Source organism: Phalacrocorax carbo, chromosome 7, assembly GCF_963921805.1.
Source record: "Phalacrocorax carbo chromosome 7, bPhaCar2.1, whole genome shotgun sequence".
Lineage (NCBI taxonomy): Eukaryota > Metazoa > Chordata > Aves > Suliformes > Phalacrocoracidae > Phalacrocorax > Phalacrocorax carbo.
Genome location: NC_087519.1, coordinates 11,941,936 through 11,962,004, shown reverse-complemented (window position 1 = coordinate 11,962,004; position 20,069 = coordinate 11,941,936). Strand labels below are relative to the sequence as shown.

Genomic DNA, 20,069 nt, shown 5'->3' with positions numbered 1-20,069 from the left:
GTCACATGTCAGAGGGCAAAACATGCCCTTAATGAAAATGACTGTGTTGACACTTACTAAGGAACTAGCTTCCTGGTAAAGGTCTTTACCCAACCTTTCAAACTGTAAACCTTCTCTGAAATCATGCAGACATTGCACTTGTTAACAATTATCCCCTGAGTTAACTGTTAAAGCCATTACCTTATTAATCTGATAACAGAAGGGTAAACTGTTGTGAACAACTTTTAATTAAAGCACCTCTGTGGGAATGAGCTCTTGTGATGCAAACTTCACATAATGTTGTGCGTGACTTGGTATTTAAAGTATAGCTCTAAAAACAAGAGATTACTTAACAGCCTTCCATTACCGTTTTGTAATTAAGAAACCTGTGCTGCCCTTGAAAAAGTAGGGTAAAAGCAGTAATGTGAGGTTAACAAGGTGACCTAGGATGATGTGTCAAAATCAGCAAATATAAACTAAGTGTTTAAGCAGCAATGACTGTTGGTTTTGTGGCATTTCACAGGCCATCTGAAGAAGATGCATTGAATGGTAAGTTTTGTTTCTGCTATAAACAAGCTGGGAGCTTCTCATATAAGCAGCTCTTTGGGTCTTGTATGAGAAAGTACTTAACTACTGATAAGTTGGAACTTAAGGGATACGTCATTGTGTGGATTGTGTGGGGTTTGTGTGTTTTGTGGTTTTTTTTAAATGGGTTTGTGGGGGTTCTTTTTGTTTGTTTGGTGGGGGTTTCTGTCTGGAGTTCTGTTTGTTTTTAATAACTAGCCTAGCATTGAGCACTACAATTCCCCCCACCAGGCACTGAACTGCTCAGAATGATACTTAAATTTTCACATACCAGATGTTTTTCAAACTCTCATTACTTGGCAAGTGTTCTTTGCATGTGGTAATTTTAATACACAATACAAGTAGCAGGCAGGACCTATTTTCTTCTCCCCCCCTCCCCCTCCCCCCTTTTTTTTTACATCTTTCAGGCATTGCTTCTCCTTTCAAGCCTATCATGGATATAAATTACTATTACTCAGGTTAGTCCCTCGTATGAACTAATATTCATATTTTTAATGACACTTCTTAGATCCTTAAAATTTAACGAATGCTGTAACTTTCCTCTAGCTGTAGAAAGAAATAACTTGATGAGATTATCACAGAGCATTCCATTCACTCCTGTGCCTCCGAGAGGTAAGAATTGTCCTTCGTGTTGCTGCTTCACTGTGGTCTTTTGGGGAAGAAAACAAATGTAAACTGTACCGATTCCATCTAATACAGAATGATCATGCTGAATTTCACACTTGCTCATACGAAGTGTGAAACTAAAGTTTTAGTGACCTCAAAGTCCAGTGTCTGTCTTGTAGCACTCAAAAATATAAATGAGCATGACACCTTTTCTGGGGCAGCTCACTTGATTATGAAATCCAGATTGAATTGTAGTTGTCCTCAGAAATGGTGATACAGTGATGATAGTATTATACTAACAATTTTTATAACAAACTATTCTGCAGGGATTCGTTTAAGTTGTCTTGACTAATATAAAGTGTAAACAAACAGTTTGAGCAGTCTAATTAATAGTTCTGATAAGGAGGACAAAACCACTGTACTACTATGCTGCTGTATGAAAGAAGTTTGAGAGGGATCTTCCCACTGCATGGTTTAAAATTTTTTTGTCAATTCAGTATGTTAGTAATAACTTAAGTATTGCAGCATGTTGAAATCTAAGAAACTGTAGGTTTTCGGTGCTTTTAATTTTAAATTTGGAAAATTAAACACAGTAATTGCTTTTTCTGTTGTAACATAGGTGAACCAGTCACTGTGTATCGCCTTGAAGAAAGTTCTCCCAGCATCTTGAACAACAGCATGAGTTCCTGGTCGCAGCTAGGACTCTGTGCTAAAATTGAATTTTTGAGTAAAGAGGAGATGGGAGGAGGTTTACGTCGAGCTCTTAAAGTAGTATGCACATGGTCAGAATATGATATCCTGAAATCAGGACATCTTTATATCATCAAGTCTTTTCTTCCTGAAGTTGTGAATACGTGGTCAAGTATTTATAAGGAGGACACTGTGTTACACTTATGCTTAAGAGTAAGTTCTATCCTTGTCTATTATTAAACACAGACAGGCATTATATGTTAGAGTATTCCCTGTCCCCCCAAAAAAGGGGTTAGTCTGCAGTTCTCTATGGGCTGAAGGCTTAAAAACTCTGCTCCAGTATGGTTTCCTTAATAAAAGAGCTCAAGCTCTTAAAATGTAGATGTAATTTAAAAAGCAAGTAATTAGTTACACTGTCTTGGGGCAACAGATGCTGATTGTTCCTGCTGCCTTTTTGGCTCCTTAATGTTCCCTGTCATATAATGCAGCTAATGAAATATACGGCCTTTGAATTGTAGGAAATTCAGCAGCAGAGGGCAGCACAGAAGCTCACCTTTGCTTTCAATCAAATGAAGCCCAAATCCATTCCATACTCTCCAAGGTGAGTGTATTTAAACTTCAATTATGTTGCATGCTTTTGATATAGAACAATGCCTACAGGGTTGTTAACAGATGAATCAAAGATACTAAGGTACTGATATGTGAATATACGTCTCAGAACATTACATGAGTTTGGCAAGCAGAATTATCCTTGGCAGTATTTTCTGTTCATACTTTTTGCACTAATTCTAGTCTAGTGTGATAATATAAGTGACTTTGTGTAACAGTTTCAAATTATTTAAATTATTAGTAAATCAAATAAAATTCTAGACATGATGAGATATTTGCCATTTGTTTTGGAAATGTATTCATTAAATATGCTTTTTACTAGGTTCCTGGAAGTTTTCCTGTTATATTGCCACTCTGCTGGCCAGTGGTTTGCGGTTGAAGAGTGCATGACTGGAGAGTTTAGAAAATACAACAACAATAACGGTGATGAAATAATTCCAACTAACATGCTAGAGGAGGTTATGCTAGCTTTCAGCCATTGGACATATGAGTATACAAGAGGAGAATTGTTGGTACTAGATCTGCAAGGTAATGTCCTTATTTTGAAATTGGGATTGGGGCCAACATATATGTATGCAGGCTTTTCTCCTGTGATAGGATTTTATTAAGAATTTGTATATGCATAATAAATAAAAGCATTATTTAGTGCATCTTGGTCTAATTAATTGGTTGTCCTTTTTAAAATGGCATTAAATCTTACAGCAACACAGGGAATATAAATATATACATCTTTTTCTAATGATATGCACCGTAAAAAATCCTGGGTTTTGGCATGTTTGTGTAGTGACCCTGTGGTGAGCTGTATTTATCCTGAACTGTGTGCCAGATATTCTGGCTGTGAGAAAACTAAAGTTAGGAATTGCAGGCAGATGTAAAAATAGGTAGAAGAAATCTGAGAAGTACAAAGTGCTTGCTGAGGAGCAATTTTTGTAAGGGTAAAGAGAATTGCATATCATTTGGGTTGGGTTTTTTTGTTGTTGTTGGGTTTTGGGTTTTGTTTTTTTTTCCCCTCTCCTTTTATTCTTGGGGAAGCTGAGTAGTCATAGCTAAGGATGCCAAGGCTTTTAAAAATTAATGCATTTATGTAACGTATCAGATCTAACTTTTTCTTCATGTGCTGTCTGAAGGTGTTGGTGAAAATTTGACAGATCCCTCTGTGATAAAAGCTGGAGAAAAAAGGTAAGGTTAAAGAAGGATTTAAAGAAAAGTATAATATAATTTTCACCAGAGAACACATGCAACCCATGTTTATCTGCACTTTATTTCTAAGGTCATATGATATGGTGTTTGGTCCAGCCAATTTGGGAGAGGATGCAATAAAAAACTTCAGAGCAAAGCATCACTGTAATTCCTGCTGCAGGAAGCTTAAACTTCCTGGTAAGAGTTGCTGTATTTCTTCTTCTGAGGAACTCATGTCATAAATGTTGTATGATATGTAATGAAATAGTTATGTCATGCTGTGAAAGTGGAATAAGTAATAAACAGCAGTTTTGTAATTTAACTTTTAAAACGATATGCCATTTTAAGACAAAATCCTAAACAAAGGAATTAAGAATGGTGTGTTCTGTATCTGTACGCACAGTATTTGAGGAGAGTAGACTAGACTGATCAAGACTTCAGAAAGTACAGTAAAAAATTATAAAGTTTTGTAGAAAAAGGAGGTCAGGATACTTGCAAACCTTCAGGCTTTTTGAGCAAAATGGTGCTTGTGTTTGTTTTGGGCTTGGTTTGGGTTTTTGTATGGTGTTTGTTCCTTTGCTGTTTGGGGTTTTTTGTTGCTTGTTTTTTAAAAACATGTTTGGGTCTGCAGAAATTATTTCAGTTAAAAACTTTCAATTCCAGATATTTTTGCTGCGTGGACATTACGCTTATCTCAAACATTGAAATTGTTTCTCTGTATCAGGCTTTTAGACTCCAACAGAACAACATAAGGAACTTGCATGATTCCTGCCTATTTCACACTTCCAAGTTGTTTCTCACATAAAGAGAAGTCATTTATTTTAAATTTGTAAATCCTGGTAACATCAAAACAGATCATGGAAGAATCCAATTTCCATGGAAAGTTGACTCAATACTTGCTATAATATCTGTAAATAAAATAATTCTGAGGTTGCCATCACTTTTAAGGCAAGAGCTTTAGGCTTCCAATTACATGTATGATAAAAACATCCTTTTTTGACATAGTGCACTTTGAGGAATTCTTCTTGATAAGTACATACACCCTCTGATTCTACTAGCTCAGGAAACAGTAATCAATATGACTTCATTTTGTTTGTACAGATCTGAAGAGGAATGATTACACACCTGACAAGATCATATTTCCTCAGGATGATTCCCCTGAATTGACAATTCAGCCTGGAAGCTGCACCAAAGAATCTGATTCAGCTAATTCTATTCGTCTGATGCTCTAATGATGTGACCAAATCAGTGGCTTCATCATGGAATGTCGCTTATCTTTCCTTCAGTATAATTAAAAGAAAGATATGTCGAAACAAGATTTGCTGTCTAAGTGGAATTTTGGCTGGTCCATCATCTAAGGACCTAACAACCTATGATAACCATCTACAGAGAACATCCTGGCGGCTGATCATTTTAAAGGTTGAAAAATGACATGTATTTAAGATATGTTTCAAGGGGGCTTTTTAGCAGAAAGCTTTTTTTTTTTTTTCTTTTGGTTTAGTAGAGGATTTTCTCTCTGTAGTCCTGTGGTGTGCAATATGCCTTCAACCAAAAGGATTTTGGTAGTTGATGTTTTAAGGTAAAGCATTCATCTGTTTGGCAGCTGTCTTAATATCAGTCAGCAAAAGACAGGAGAAAGCACCTACCTCTGTAATGCCAGAGTATACCTTGAGCATTTTTGGAAGTGTTCCACTGATGTTTTCTCACCAGATGTCGTTTAATCTGGCCTTTTGAAGAAGACAGAGCCAAATGAGGTGCGTATATGATGCCAGTAGGCTGAGGTTGAAGGTAGGAACTTGATCTGTTCCAATAAAGAAAGAGAGTCTCCTGAATCAGGATTCACCTTCATGGCTGTAAAGCTGGTGGTTTTTGGTGGAATAGAGCCCTAATTGTGCATAATGAAATTTCTTGTTTTATACATTTCAATTTTATCAAGTCACCATCAAATAGTAACAAAGCCATGATAGACCGGTATAATCATATTTAATAGACGAAATAGCGTGTACTGGTCCAAATAAGTTGCCTTGTAAGAACACAAGTTGGAAGTGCTTTTCCTCGTATGTAATGACTGCTTCAGAAGTTACGCCTTCCAAAGATCTCGTAAAACCAGTATATAAAAAAAGAATGTACACATAACTTTAAATGTATTTAAAATTGTGTAGAAAACATCTTTAATGTTATGTTATTTGTGGTACTTATTTAAGAGAGGCTAGGGTTGGATTAGCATTATGTAAAGTACGGGAGATTGCAATGCACCTTCATGCCAATAAAATGTAATTTAACTGTCCCAAATATTGTTGAGCATTCAGCAAGAAAAAACTCGTCCAACTGAAGTTTCATGCTGCGATATTTTTTTTTTTGTTACATAGGTACTAATTTGTAATTTTTAATTAAAAGGGCAGTATATAGCTCTATAAATTTTTTTACTCAGTAGTGTATCTTATAGATACAGACCTAAGGCACGAACACAATAGCTGTTTAAATGGTGTTTTATGTTTGACAGGGAAAGGTAAAATGTTATAAGGATATAATACTGTATACATTTTGTATATCATTAAATCTTTAAAGAATCTAAAATAAATTTATTCTTGTTTACAGACTTCTGCTGTCCTTTAGTCTGAAAGATTATTTGGGTGAATTTAAGTAACTGTGTGTGTGGAAAAACAGACTTTGCCATGCTGGATCAAAGCAGTTGTCAGCCTTTGAGATATCTCGACTTTGGCTAACACCAGAAACTAGCAGGGGGAAAAAGTGAAAACTCTCATAGTAGGCAGACATATGTGATGGGGTAACGGGTCATTGAGCCAAAAATATCTTAAAGCTCTTCATAGTGTTTGTTTTGAATTAGGAGCTCCTTTGTGGATGCCTGACTGCACCCCCTTCTGTTGCTGTAAGGTAATGGGCAGTTATTCAAGAGATACACCTTTTTTGGTTATATTCTTAGCCAAGTAACAGCAGCAGTTAATCTGTAAGGTGACGCTGGCTCTTCAAATTGGGAAGGATTTCTCGAGGAGCCTTGGGTGTTGTGAAAATGTGACCAAATTCAGTGTATGAAATAGGAAAACCTTTTTGGGAAAATTTTAAGTAAAAGTTAGAAAACTTTTTGTTTCCTGACAAATACCTAACAATGCACAGTTAACTTTTACAACCATGCCACCTGTCTTGTAGTTTTACCTGTGACTCATTTCTTAACAAAATAAACAGATGTGACTTTTGTGATAGGTGTGTGTGACAGTGGCGAGTGTTCCTTCTGCTCCGTGTTGCAATGACTAGGGCCTGAAGCCTTTCCAAGACCAAAAGGGACAAATAGGGTTGGGGAATGTATGTAAGACTTCATGGTCAATGGCGCAGAGTCTGGTTGGAGGCCTGTAACTAGTGGTGTTCCCCAGGGGCCTGTGCTGGGTCCTGTCCTGTTAAATATATTCATCAATGACCTGGATGAAGGGACAGAGCGTACCCTCAGCAAGTTTGCTGATGACATGAAGCTGGGAGGAGTGGCTGATACACCAGAAGGCTGCGCTGCCATCCAATGAGGCCTGGACAGGCTGGAGAGCTGGGCTGAGGGAACCTCATGAAATTCAACAAAAGCAAGTGTAAGGTCCTGCACCTGGGGAGGAACAACCCCAGGCACCAGTACAGGCTGGGGGCTGAATTACTGGAAAAAAGCAGCTCTGCTGAAAAGGACCTGGGAGTGCTGGTGGGCAAGCTGACCCTGAGCCATCACTGTGCCCTTGTGGCCAAGGCCAACACTATCCTGGGCTGCATTAAAAGGAGTGTGGCCAGCAAGTCGAGAGAGGTTATGCTCCCCCTCTACTGTGCCCTGGTGAGACTACATTTGGAGTACTGTGTCTAGTTTTGGGCCCCCCAGTTTAAAAAGGACAGGGAACTGCTTGAGCAAGTCCAGAGGAGAGCTACCAAGATGATCAGGGGGCTGGAGCATCTCCCATAATGAGGAAAGGCTGAAAGATCTGGGTTTGTTCAGCCCAGAGAAGAGAAGGCTGAGGGGGGATCATAGCAATGCTTGTAAATATCTAAAGGGTGGGTGTCAGGACAATGGGACTGGACTCTTTTCAGTGGTGCCCAACAACAGGACAAGGGGCAACCGGCACAAGTTGGAACACAGGAAGTTCCACCTGAACATGAGAAACAACTTCTTTCCAGAGCAGGGGCACAGGCTGCCCAGGGAGGCTGTGGAGTCTCCTTGCCTGGAGACATCCAAACCCCACCTGGACGTGGTCCTGTGCCCCCTGCTCTGGGTGTGCCTGCTCAAGCAGAGGGGTTGGGCGAGATGATCTCCAGAGGTCCCTTCCAACCCCTCCATTCTGTGACTTGGAGTGGTTAACGCTACATATTTCTGTATATCTTCCTGGCATGAGTGCTCGCTTTCTCAGTGAGACTTACAGTTAGAATGATGAGAGCCCTATGTTTAGATTGTGAAAGCTGTTATTTTTACCCCCCTCAAATTATCTTCTCCTACCAACTAGCAGGAAAAAATCATAAATGTCAGTATCCTTCAGAGAAGGCATTGGAAAGGTGCAGTGGCAAAGAAAAAAATCCAAGTCAGCTTGAAGAAGCAGCCTGACTGTGTTAGGATAATACCATGTCCTATTGATGTCAGGCTGTAGGAACATGAAGATTATGCCATGTAATTTAATTTGGTTGTGAACATCAAGTGTCATTCCACTGCTGAAACCTCATCACTCTTGAAGTGCTTTGTGAATAGAGTTATGATCCTTTAGCTTTTAAATTTCCTTTAGATTACTGAAGAGGAGGAAAGTAGAAGCAGCACTGGAACTTCTGTTACCTATCCAAAAGCAAAATATCAGCAGATCTTGTGACAGCCTAGTTTTTAAATACAGGGATATAATTCAATCTTTCTCCAATTATTTCTAGTAAAAATCTGAAATGCTTTGGTGACTTTCCTACTAAGAGGGTATTTAAAGAATTTCATACAGGGAAATAGGTAAGCTCCATTATTTTCCTTGACAGGTAGTTTTGATTCTCTACCACCATTCTCAGGATATTTTCATAAGAAGAAAAGCCATTGAAAAACAGATTAAACCGAATATTATGTACTTGTATACTAGCGTTGGCTGCTTATGTAACTTCTGTTTTAAAATGCAGTTTAATTTCCTCCAGGATCAATATTTCTTCATGCAAAAGCCTCAAATATTCAAGTGCACTAATTTAATCTTTTAATTGATCCAGAAACTTTAGCATTGTTGACTGCTTTCCTGCAATATTTAGGTGTTGAAACATTCCAGAGAAAACCACTCCTCAATACATTGTGGCAAAATACAAAAAGATGAGTCTCCTGGGTTTCCTACCTGCTGCTCAGCAGCCTTGTGATTTGGAAAAGGAGGGATTTGGCTTATAAGCCTGTGGCAGTGATTTCCTACACTTTCATTCTTTGTGGTTGCATCTTACTTAAAGCCACAACACTTAACGCTGCAAGAATTTGGAGAGGAGAAAAGACCACAGCTGAAAACTTGGTAGTAACAGTTCATGTTGAATGTTCCTAAAAGATCAGTTAGAAAAAAAATTCTTTTTAAAATATAACAATGCTTCTGAAAGACTTGTGATGATTTCATCTTTCTTTTTACAGTTAACACCTTTTCTTGCAAGAATCCATTTTGTGGTGAGAGTAATGGTAAGTTAGTTCTCAGCCCCTAAGCTTGCAGTAGGTAGCGCTGATGTGGATTTGTGTATTGTGTTATGTTAAAACAGTAAATCAAGGTCTCGATTCGGATTCTGCAAAAAGTAGGAATAAGCATGTGCTCTTGCCTTCTTGAAGGATGACTGTTAGCATTGCTGATTATAGTACTGGGAGTAAAATTCAGATATATAGATTTATAGTCTTTTTAAAATACCGACAATGTGTTTAATGATTTCAGTGATTTATAGGTTTCAATACAAATTTTGTTCTACCTGCATGATGGCTATTACAGATTGAATTTAACTTATTCTTGCCCAATAATGATTTCAAGAAGTACTTTTTAATGTTGCTATCAGCCTGTATATGACCATAGTACTTTTCAATATGTTTCTTCAAGTTATCTTCCTTCTTTTCTTTAATGTGTTCCCCTCTGTAGGAAAGCAAGGACTCTTACTTTTGGTAAGAACGTTTTTAAGAATTAGTAGAAGTTGAAACAGCCCTCTTTAATGCTGCCAACTGCTAGTTTGTAGTGTCATTGTTCCCTGTCCTGTCAAGAAAAATTACTTGGTTCCTTCATTCTGTCTACTCTTCTGAGTATGTTCGATGACATATCTTGTTTGGTGCTCTTGCTCTAAATAAATAGTTGGCTGTGCTCATGTTTGTCATTAATGGACTGAAATCAAGATAAAATTCCTTGGTAAGGCCAGAACTTAAGTGCATCAAATTACTCTAGACAATACCGTGGCTGTGTGCAGTAGCACATCACCGTAAATGTAAAGCTTGTGAACAGTTTGAGGTGCTAAGGCTTTGGGGGTTGTAATTTATTTTTGTGCATTTGCTTTGTTCAGACCGATGATGAGAATATTCAATCCGGTAACAGGAGCTTGCCAAGAAAATCAAGGAGCGAGTTCCTGACGTTGGAGATTCCAGGTGAAGTGGGCAGGAAAGGTAAGATATGCCGGGGGTATAGGACTAATGACTGTTTCATGGGTAATAATGAGATATATCTCAGTATTATTTAACCATGTAGAAGGGTGAAGACACGTCAGCAAGTGGTGGTGCACTACACCAGACACTAATAATTAATTAATAAATAAATAAATTCCAGGCAGTGGTTTTCCATGTTTGTGCCATGCTGCTACATTGTTGGTGTTGTGCTAAGTATGATACACAGATAGGGATATAAACAGTAGTAGAAGCAGAAGCTAAACCCCAGCAATTGATGGGGGGGGGCGGTGTTGCAGAGCAGGAAGAGGAGGATTAGGACAAATTGCTTTTTGAGCAGTACCTGAAAAACTCTTTCTTGCAGAGAGCTTTGAAGTCAAGAAAAAGGGCGAGTTGATTATTTTCCAAGATTGAAACTTCAGGCCTTCCCTTTTCAGAAGATGTGAGTAATGCCCCTTGCAACCAGTGACAGCCTTCTCTTATCTTGTTTCTGCAAACATGCAATTAATTACTAACAAAAGCAGTCCTTGGAAGGTGATGCTAGGCAGGTGGAAGCTTCCTCATCCCTCATGCCCTTGCTGCAGCTGAGCAGATCTGTTGCAGAAACTTGCTAGAATTTTGTTTCTTCAAGTCAGATGTTTGTGATCATTCCTCAGCCTCTGCTGTGGCCTTAGCTCAGCCTTTCCCTAAGCTTGCATGGAACACTTGCTTCCTCCATCCCACACAAGTGTCAGTCAGTACCTCCTCTGTTAAGTCCATGTTAGAAAATATGGTATTTGTTCTAAGTAAGACTTAATAACTAATACCACCTGGCTCCTGTTCCACTCATGTGCGGAGGCCAGGGAGGGACATCCCCTGAGCCTGAACAGGCCGAGGGAAGGGAGCAGCAGTGTAGAGCAGGAACCAGGATGCGGCTTTGTGAATCAAATCTGCCAGTCGTGTGGGGGTAGGAAAGACGTGCCATGAGCAATGAGGAACGTGGATAGACAAGTACTGGAAGCACCTATGTCATTCACCAGTGACAAAAATGGTTCATGGGAAGACAGAAGAATAAAACCAATTTATATTACTGGTTATCTTTGAAGGGATATTTATAACAGCGTGGCAGGTATGTTAGTGACCCAAGGCCAGAAAGCCTTTTTAGCCCTTTCTTATCCTAATGAAATGTAAAGCTATATATCCCATCACCAAAATAGTACAGTTTTGATTTTTACTTTTCTTGTGTTTTTTTTTTTTTATTGGTTTGGTTTGGGTTGTTTGTTTGTTTGTTTAGACTGGAAAAGTTGCTAAAATGAAGGATAAAAGAGACACTAAAAAAATCACACAAAGCATCAAAAATTTATTAACCGGGAGAAGAACGCAAGCTGCTGGCAGTGTACCCTGTATTCCAAACCAGGAACAGATACGTACCATGGCTTTTTTGTCAAAAAGAAGATGAAATCAGGAAAATATGGAGACTCATCCCACCGAATACAATTTATCGAAGTGGCTAAATTCCAATAAAGTGAAGTGAATTCCCTACTGTTCTTGTCCTTTCTTGGTATTTTCTCCAATGTGGCAACTGTTCTTATTCCCATTTGAATTTTATTTCTGTATTAGTGTATATTAACACATTCATTCATACTTTCCCCCCCCCCCCCGAAGGGCTGCAGGAATAAGCAAGGGGCCTTGGAATCACAGAAACATTGGAGATGCTCTCATAGAAATGAGAATGAAGGTTCCACCAAAACAGGCTTTCAGAGGATTTTCAAAAGCTCTACACTTCTGTGTGGACTACAGTTGTATTGCAGGCTTCATCCTGTACCCGCACAGAGGTAAGAATAAGAGTGCATTAGTACTCCACGCGTGTAATGGAAATGTCTGGTGTATTTCAATTATCCAAAGCAAAACAAGTCAACCGCAGCTGGTCTGCAGCAGGCCTTCTGATGAACCTGCAGCACATCCTTGTCTCTGCATTTGCCTGTAGCCCTTTGGCAAAGTGCCTCCATCTAGGTACAGTCACAGCCCCAGGGGGAAAATGCATTGTATTTCAACCTCATGTTTTGCATATCTGAACTGAATAAATTTTCATAAAGAGGCAGGATTGAATTCCTAGCTAGTTGAGATTCATGAACAAAATGTAATCAAATATTTCAGGGTGGAAAAAAACCCCTATAGATATACTTACATATAGGAACATATTAAGGCATTTGTATGTATTTGTTAAACCTAAAACTTTTAACCCACAGGATTATAATTTAGATTTTAAAACATTTGAAGCTCTTGGTAAAGTATGTACAATATTATAGTTCTATTTACAAAAATGTAGATCCAATTTTGAAAGGGGGGTGTTGCTTTTACGTCTCAGTTGGCAGATACACAGTTTGGGAGATTATAGCTGTGACAGCAGATAAGATGTCCAAAGGGTGCTGGGAGATATCCTTTCCTTGTAATTTAACAAGTAAGATAATTAGGGATTTTTTTTTAATGGCTTCCTGGGCCTATTCTGTGGATACTTGTTTCTTCACAAATTGTATGTTAAATGGGGAAAACCTGTTGCTCTTCAGTGGTGTATGAAATTCAGAGATCACCTACGCTGTCTCATTAGCTAGTTAAAAGATACTTCTCTGCCACTACCCATTTTTCTCCCAGGAAAATTTTTCTAAACACCAATACACTAATTCAGTGTGATGTTTTGAGGTAGTTCCATCTTCTTATGGTCAACACCTTCAGTCATCACTGCCCTTCTGTCAGAGCATGGCAATAATAAATGCTAATACAAGTATGAGCAAACATGAATAAATGTGGGTCAGGCTGAAACTCTGCCCAGTGGGATCGGCAGGTGCCTGTCTCCTCCCAAGGTTGTTCCCAGTGGCACGCAGGGAGGCAGGTCAGGCCTGGTGTGTTCCCTGGATGAGAACTGATGGAACAGAACAGCATCACAAAGTGATGGGGCGAGGGGAGCCCGGGGGATGGGACACGTGGGACCGTGCTAGTCATGCCATGAAACTGTATGGAAAAGGTGATGACATGAAGAAACAAGGGCAAGAGGTGGCCTCCCTGAGCTGGGGCGAGCACAATCTCCCTGTGAGGCTGCTGGTGGCTTCCCAGCCATCTTTCATACCTGGTGGTCCCAGCATGTTTTTTCCTCCAAGCTGGTGTACCTTGGAGATGGCTATAAAAGATGGAATTAAATGTTTTCATAGGAGACTAGTCTATAGGTAGAGCTGTTTGGAAATGTCCGTTCTGCTGTTATTGAAATTTAAGAGAAAATGGTTTTGCAGTTGTTTTGTAGGTAGCAGATGAGAGAAAGTGGTTGTCAGCCTGGGAGGTCTCAAGAAACACAAACTTTGGCATATGTTGTTGAGCTGGAGAGAAATGGCTTTTCTTGTTCTACAGAGATTATTGAGGTTTCAGAATTTTCCCTCTTTCTGCATCAGAATAAAATAGTGGCCTTTAAAAATTCAACATCAACTATCTGGGTTGTGCCGGGTCTGTGTCTAGAGCTCTCTCCTCCCTAATTGGGGATGGGGACAGTTTGGTCCAGGGCAGATTTGTGCAGAAAGAAAACAAACCTATTAAAATCTTCTTAATGTCAATTAAGTAATAGTTTATGGAAAAAGTGTAAGAGCAACCTGTTTACAGTAGCATCTGGGCTGCAACCTATGGTTTTAGAAAACACAAATACTGAGGAAATGAACTACAATATACATTCTGTAGGGATAAATGCTTAAGACGGCTATTTACAGCTGATTGTACTTTCCAAGTAATTGCGTATGGAGTCAAAGACTGAGTGGAATTTTAGGAATAACTCTAAAACTCCAGATATTGAAATAATACCTTAGTGATGTATCTCACTGTATTGGGAAGAGCTTAGTGTGGGAGACAATGAGTATTTACTGCTTTATTAGCTTGATGAAAGTAAATGTGACTTATGAAGAAGATCCTGAAACCATAGAATGGTTTGGGTTAGAAGGGACCTTAAAGGTCACCTAGCTCCAGTCCCCCGGCCGTCCCTGGGTGGGCTCAAACCACCAGCCTTCTTGTTAACAGCCAAACACGCTAACCAATTGTGCCACAGAGACTCCCAACAGCAGCAAATGTCTCAAGACAGTACCACTTTCTAAAAAAACAATACAAAAAGCACTGTAGCATTTTAGATTTCCACTGTTGTGGGTTTTTTTCCTAGCAGGTAGATGTATGCGCCATTTGGTTGGAAAGGGTGAGGTATTCCTGCAAGGACCCAATGGAGAAGATGAACAGCCAGTGCCCAGGGCTCACTGGGCTGCGGAATCTGGGCAACACATGCTACATGAATGCGATTTTGCAGTGCCTCTGCAGCGTGCCACCGCTTGTGGAGTATTTTCTTTCAGAAAAGTACAAAGCAGCCCTACACATGTAAGTTGATTTATTCACACTACTTATATTTTTCTGCTTGGCACTGCACTTTTCCTTCCAAAAGATATGTGTTGCCATGAGAATGCCTGAGGAAGCCACCTACCAGCTCCCCACAAGGCAGTTATAGTCAATTTGGCCACAAGCTGATTTCCTTCCCCTTTCACTGAGACCCCCAAGTCGTTTTCCTTGATAAGTAATTTAAATGTTATGCTTTTTTTTTTTTTCCCCAATTTTGATGGTAATGCCAGTTACTGTCATTGCTGTCTTGATGATGATTCCTACTACTTTCCAGTATCTGCAGAGTCCTCCAAACCAAATGACAGGCTTTCAGAGCAGTACTGTACCTGCATATATTTTTCTAAGTTTATGTATTATGCTCCTATTTGAAGGTGGAGCCACCATCTTTTCATACTTTCCCTGAAATCTATGTTTATTTTCTTCAAGGGAGAATGGTGAGTCTGCAACTGCCTTTGGCTGTTTGATGTCCGATATGTGGCTTGGAGAGGTTGACTGTGTTTCCCCAGAGGTTTTTCATTCAGTCCTTGGGAAGAAGTACCCAACTTTTAGCAAGAGGACTCAGCAGGACGCACAGGAGTTTCTGATTTGTGTCCTGAATGAGCTCCACGAGGCTCTCAAGAAGGTAAAAGCCCAGCTGTGGTGTTTTGGGGACCATAGCAGTTTCCTTGTTGCATTTCATGATTCAGCATTCCATGTAATAATTGCCTGTCTTCCTCTTCCAAACTATGCGATGTGGCTGCTAAAAATTGTCATCTTTATTCCTTTGTGTCATACCCATGTACGCACAATAATTCATTTGCGTCTAATGCTACATCAAACTGCAGCCCCCATCTAAATGCTGCCTGTAGCTCCATTATCCTCACCTCTCTTTGCTTCTGCTATGCTTTACGTTCTCCTTTTCCATCTGCCTGCAATGTTCATGTCTGCCATGCCCCATGTCTGCCTTTCTCCAGCTCCACGGATAAAGAGCCTGTCTAGCAATTAAGTCACTTCCATCTAATGTCTAGAATATTGTATTTTTGTTTAATTTCTCCCAGAAAAGGAATTTATCTTATTCTGCATGTATGAAACATCAAGTTAAAATAGCATTTTAGAGCCAAGTTCTGAGACAAGACTAACTACTAGCCCACACAGACAGTGGGCAGAGACCATTAAAACCCAGTGAAGGCGCTTCTGAAACAGCTGGTTACCTACATTGTTTTTTTCCCCTCTTCTGTATAGTCAAGCCAAGGAAAATGCATAACTGATGCAAAATCAAGCAAAGGGAGTGTCTGCGAAACATCTATTATCACACAGTTATTTGAGGGGCAACTCAGTTACGATATCACGTGTCTGGAATGCAAGACCACCACCAACAGACCCGAGAGTTTCACCATTCTTTCCCTGCCCATCCCTTCTAAGAGCAGGTGCTCTCTGCAGGTACAACCTCGAATACACTCCTGATGGTTTCTGCTTCATCTGGGAATAGGTGGCTTAGACTAATGGCTGTTATTAAAAAGATGTGGGGGTTTGGTTACTTTGGTTTCCTGGGCACTGATGGATAGTCTTTGAACCGGTCCTAAGTGGGGTTGCTGTACTGGTCTCTGGACCGCAGAGGCTGGTGAGGTTATGGGAGCGACGCTCCTGAGTTGTCATGGGATGAGGGATATTAAGATGGTTCAAAAGCAATCATGAGGGTTTCTTTCACTCAGCAAAGTATTGCCTCATTTTTTGGGGGGAAAAGGCAGCCATTGCTGGCTGTCTTCTGTTCCAAGTGTATTTGTAATGTCAGCCTTGACATTCCATTAGGAAGAGAGCTCCAAAATATGGCAAACACTTCTCTTGCCTTACTTAGGATCTTCAGGGGTGGAGATCTGTTTGATCAAATAACATTTTTGTGGTTTTTTTTTCCTCTTTCACAGGACTGTCTCAAAGGCTTCTTTCAGCAAGACACACTGACTTGGAACAACCAAATCCACTGCTCCTGGTGTGGAACTAAACAAGATGCTGCAGTAAAGGCCACCATGACCACGGCACCACAGATTATTATTTTTCACCTAAAGAGGTACAGTCCATATAGGGTAGGCCAAGGCCATTTCCTGGGATTCATTTACATGACGAGGAAAAAAATCGCTGCATATGGGTGGGTTTAGTACTTTTGATACCTGGAAGCTAAATGGGCAGTTACAGAAATACATCTGTCAAACATGCCAGTTGCATTCCTGAAATCTCAGCCAAGGTGTTCTGCCTTACTCTGTGTTCCAGCCCACCAAATTTCACTCACTACATTTGGGATCTCTTCTCCAATGGGAGAAAAACTCCACTGAGGGGTGACTGACTACAGCTTAGTACAGCACTTTGTAGGGCCAGACATCCCTGCAAACACCGGCTCCTGTGGTATGAGGGAGAGCTTGTTACTTGGATTCTGAGTGCAGGACTTAAACAAGGCATTTTGCTTGTCGTTATTGCAGCCGAGACACTTTATTTCTATTTACCCCTTAACTAAATCAGATCTAAGAACTATGTCTACTAAACAGAACAGTGCATCAGTGTAAGAGCTCCTGACTAGCAGACTTTTTACTAGCCATGCATAGCCAGATGCTAAACCTATTCTTAACAACTTCCCATCTATAAAGAAAATTACTCTGGGCTGATTTGGCTTCCCAGAACTATGTTATGTAAAGTTATTATTTAATTTTCCGTTCAGCATCTGCTTTCCTTGACATGCTCAAATGAAATTGTGGGCTCCAGCTGCAGCCCTTGGCCACAGTATAAAAGTTGTAGTACAACACTACTAAAGTTACAGAGGAAAGAGGGATGGAGCCTGGCATGAAACAAGAGCTGACAACAGCACAATACAGAACATTTAGGGCACTGTGACAGTGATGCAGAGATTTGATCGCTGCCATTTCTAATAGACAGAACGATCAGGAAGCAGGATCTTTGGTTTTCTTGCTGGTCATCTCCTGTGGGTTTAGCATATTTTCTGTCACTTTACAGTATCACTCAGTATTAATACAGATATTTTATTTCAAAATGCTGGGTAGTAATTTCACAGAATCACAGAATGGAGGGGTTGGAGGGACCTCTGGAGATCATCTCGCCCAACCCCTCTGCTTGAGCAGGCACACCCAGAGCAGGGGCACAGGAACGTGACCAGGTGGGGTTTGAATGCCTCCAGGCAAGGAGACTCCACAGCCTCCCTGGGCAGCCTGTGCCCCTGCCATGGCACCCTCACAGGAAAGAAGTTGTTTCTCATGTTCAGGTGGAACTTCCTGTGTTCCAACTTGTGCCGGTTGCCCCTTGTCCTGTTGTTGGGCACCACTGAAAAGAGTCCAGTCCCATTGTCCTGACACCCACCCTTTAGATATTTACAAGCATTGCTATGATCCCCCCTCAGCCTTCTCTTCTCTGGGCTGAACAAACCCAGATCTCTCAGCCTTTCCTCATTATGGGAGATGCTCCAGCCCCCTGATCATCTTCCTGGCTCTCTGCTGGCCTTGCTTGTTGTTTTTCCCTTCCCCTAGCAACCTAGTTTCGCAACCATAACACAAGAACGAAGTTGAGTTATTTAAAATTGTTCAAAATTCTATTTCAGGTTTGAATGGCAAGGCGAACACAAACGGAAACTCTCAACTGACATCTGCTATCCACTCAGCAATCTGGATCTCTCTCCTTACAGTTCCCCACATTTCTGCAAAGATGCAGAGTACAGCCTGTGTGCTGTAGTGGTGAGCTTTGCCTATCCTGCTTTTATTTGTAAGGCCCTGCCTCAGGTAGCAGGTGAAGCCTGTGTTAGTTTGGACTTGATCAGAGCAAGTTTCCTCTGTTCCAGGCACTTAAAAATTGCAGTTACAGCATGTGAGACAGCATGGTTCCTCTTTGCTTCACTAACAATGTACCAGTAACAAGGTCTTTATATATATGATTTATGGGGTTTTATATCTATATATGTTTTTCATACTTTTTTTTATTTTTAAACCTGCCATGGACGGTCCAGTAACAGTACATGACCAAAGAAGACAGGAGAAGTTACCGCTTCACTCTCCTTCTCCCTGCTACATCCCAATTTTAAAAAGCATGCACTCCTGGCACTCAATGCCCGGTTGAAGCTTCCTCAGCCTTTTCAGCTTAAGCTCACAAGCTGATCCTGTGTGGATCCTGTCTATAAATAAGGACTAAATGGTCTCTTTTCCATCACTCACTGCAAGTGGGGCCTGTTTATAGTGACCTGCATCAGGGGCAATAGCTGGGTTGCAAATTTAATGTTGCAAAATAGAGAAGCATAATCATCATCTATTTGCTCCATTTTAAAGCATCTATTTGAATTAATAGTCCTTGTTGCAGGCCAAAGGGGGGCAGAATCTTCTCTCCCATCTTTTCCAAGAGCAAACAAAAAATTATTGCCAATTCCTACTTTTGCTTGTAAGGAGAAAGAGGGAGCCTTCTGCTTTCACAGACTGTGTTGTTTGTTACAGAACCACTCTGGTTTTCTGGATGATGGCCACTACACAGCGTTCTGCAAGCACTCAGTCACCAGAAACTGGTACAGCTTCGATGATGCACAGATCACCAAGATTCCAGATTCGTCAGTGCAGACTAACAGAGCTTATCTCCTATTCTACGCCTCTCAAGGCCTTCGCTGCACCCATTAAAAATCTGCTAGCCATGGAAAACGAACAGTCAGTAGGCCAGCAATTAGCATTCATTGGTAGCATCAGCCAAGTCCTGTTTCATCAATAAATTAGAGCCTTTGCATTACCTGATCATCTGTTGTGGTCCTTCAGAAAGTACCTTCTAGAGAGAGAAGTTACAGCTTCCGAGCCTATTAAGGACTGGGCATCTACTCCATTTGTACAAGCTCTAATGGTTGTTTTCCATGAAAGCCTCATACATCCCTCAAAAGAACACATATGCAGAACCTATAGATGCACTTACCTGAAAATTCCTGTTTCTCTGTCACTGAAGTAAATTACGCTGGTTTTAGCTGCCTTCCAGAAACTGACAGTAGGATACTAAGGTGAAAGCATACAACCAGACCATTTTATGTTTGAGAAGAGCACAGGTGATGACGTGACCATTAATATCAAAGAAATAAAAAGGCATTATTCCAGTACTGTCATTTTGTCCCTTTATCACTGCAAATTTGTTTGTGGCTTGTAAGCTTCTGGAAAACAATCAATCCTGGTCTTAATTCCATCAGCAAGACACATGCATGTAGACAGATAAAAGCTCAGAATGTAGGATTTAACATTTTCGAATGCCAGCCTAATCAGAGAGGCAAAACTAACCCAAATCCAAAGCAGGGAAATGCACAAGATGCAACTAAAACAGTTTCTAAACTAATCAGTTCTACACAAAGTAGTATTTTTTTCATCTGAAGAACCTTTAAACTGTGTGAGTATGGTTCACACTGTCATTATGTAGGCTCCTGACCATTACACAA

General features: G+C 40.3%; 2 protein-coding genes and 1 non-coding gene across 4 annotated transcripts in view; 2 read left to right on the top strand and 1 right to left on the bottom strand.

The window, feature by feature from the left end:
• Positions 1 to 6,247, top strand: part of TRPM7 (transient receptor potential cation channel subfamily M member 7) — a 58,722-nt gene extending 52,475 nt beyond the window's left edge. For both annotated transcript variants that reach the window (XM_064456331.1, XM_064456330.1), the window contains 9 exons: positions 503 to 528; positions 972 to 1,022; positions 1,111 to 1,176; positions 1,790 to 2,073; positions 2,379 to 2,461; positions 2,792 to 2,997; positions 3,597 to 3,648; positions 3,740 to 3,846; positions 4,750 to 6,247. In XM_064456331.1, coding sequence (XP_064312401.1) covers positions 503 to 528; positions 972 to 1,022; positions 1,111 to 1,176; positions 1,790 to 2,073; positions 2,379 to 2,461; positions 2,792 to 2,997; positions 3,597 to 3,648; positions 3,740 to 3,846; positions 4,750 to 4,880 — 1,006 coding nt within the window. In that variant the 3' untranslated portion in view covers positions 4,881 to 6,247. The remainder of the gene's footprint in view (positions 1 to 502; positions 529 to 971; positions 1,023 to 1,110; positions 1,177 to 1,789; positions 2,074 to 2,378; positions 2,462 to 2,791; positions 2,998 to 3,596; positions 3,649 to 3,739; positions 3,847 to 4,749) is intronic.
• A 7,992-nt stretch (positions 6,248 to 14,239) lies between these two features.
• On the bottom strand, positions 14,240 to 14,313 carry TRNAN-GUU (transfer RNA asparagine (anticodon GUU)). The gene has a single exon. It is a non-coding gene; the product is annotated as a tRNA-Asn (tRNA).
• Positions 14,314 to 14,408: 95 nt separating this feature from the next.
• On the top strand, positions 14,409 to 19,745 carry USP50 (ubiquitin specific peptidase 50). The gene is made up of 6 exons (XM_064455816.1): positions 14,409 to 14,626; positions 15,071 to 15,467; positions 15,866 to 16,063; positions 16,546 to 16,688; positions 18,222 to 18,354; positions 19,102 to 19,745. The coding sequence occupies exons 1-6, from the start codon at positions 14,475 to 14,477 to the stop codon at positions 19,276 to 19,278; spliced, it is 1,200 nt and encodes a 399-aa protein (XP_064311886.1). The 5' UTR covers positions 14,409 to 14,474; the 3' UTR covers positions 19,279 to 19,745.
• The last annotated feature ends 324 nt before the right edge of the window (positions 19,746 to 20,069 follow it).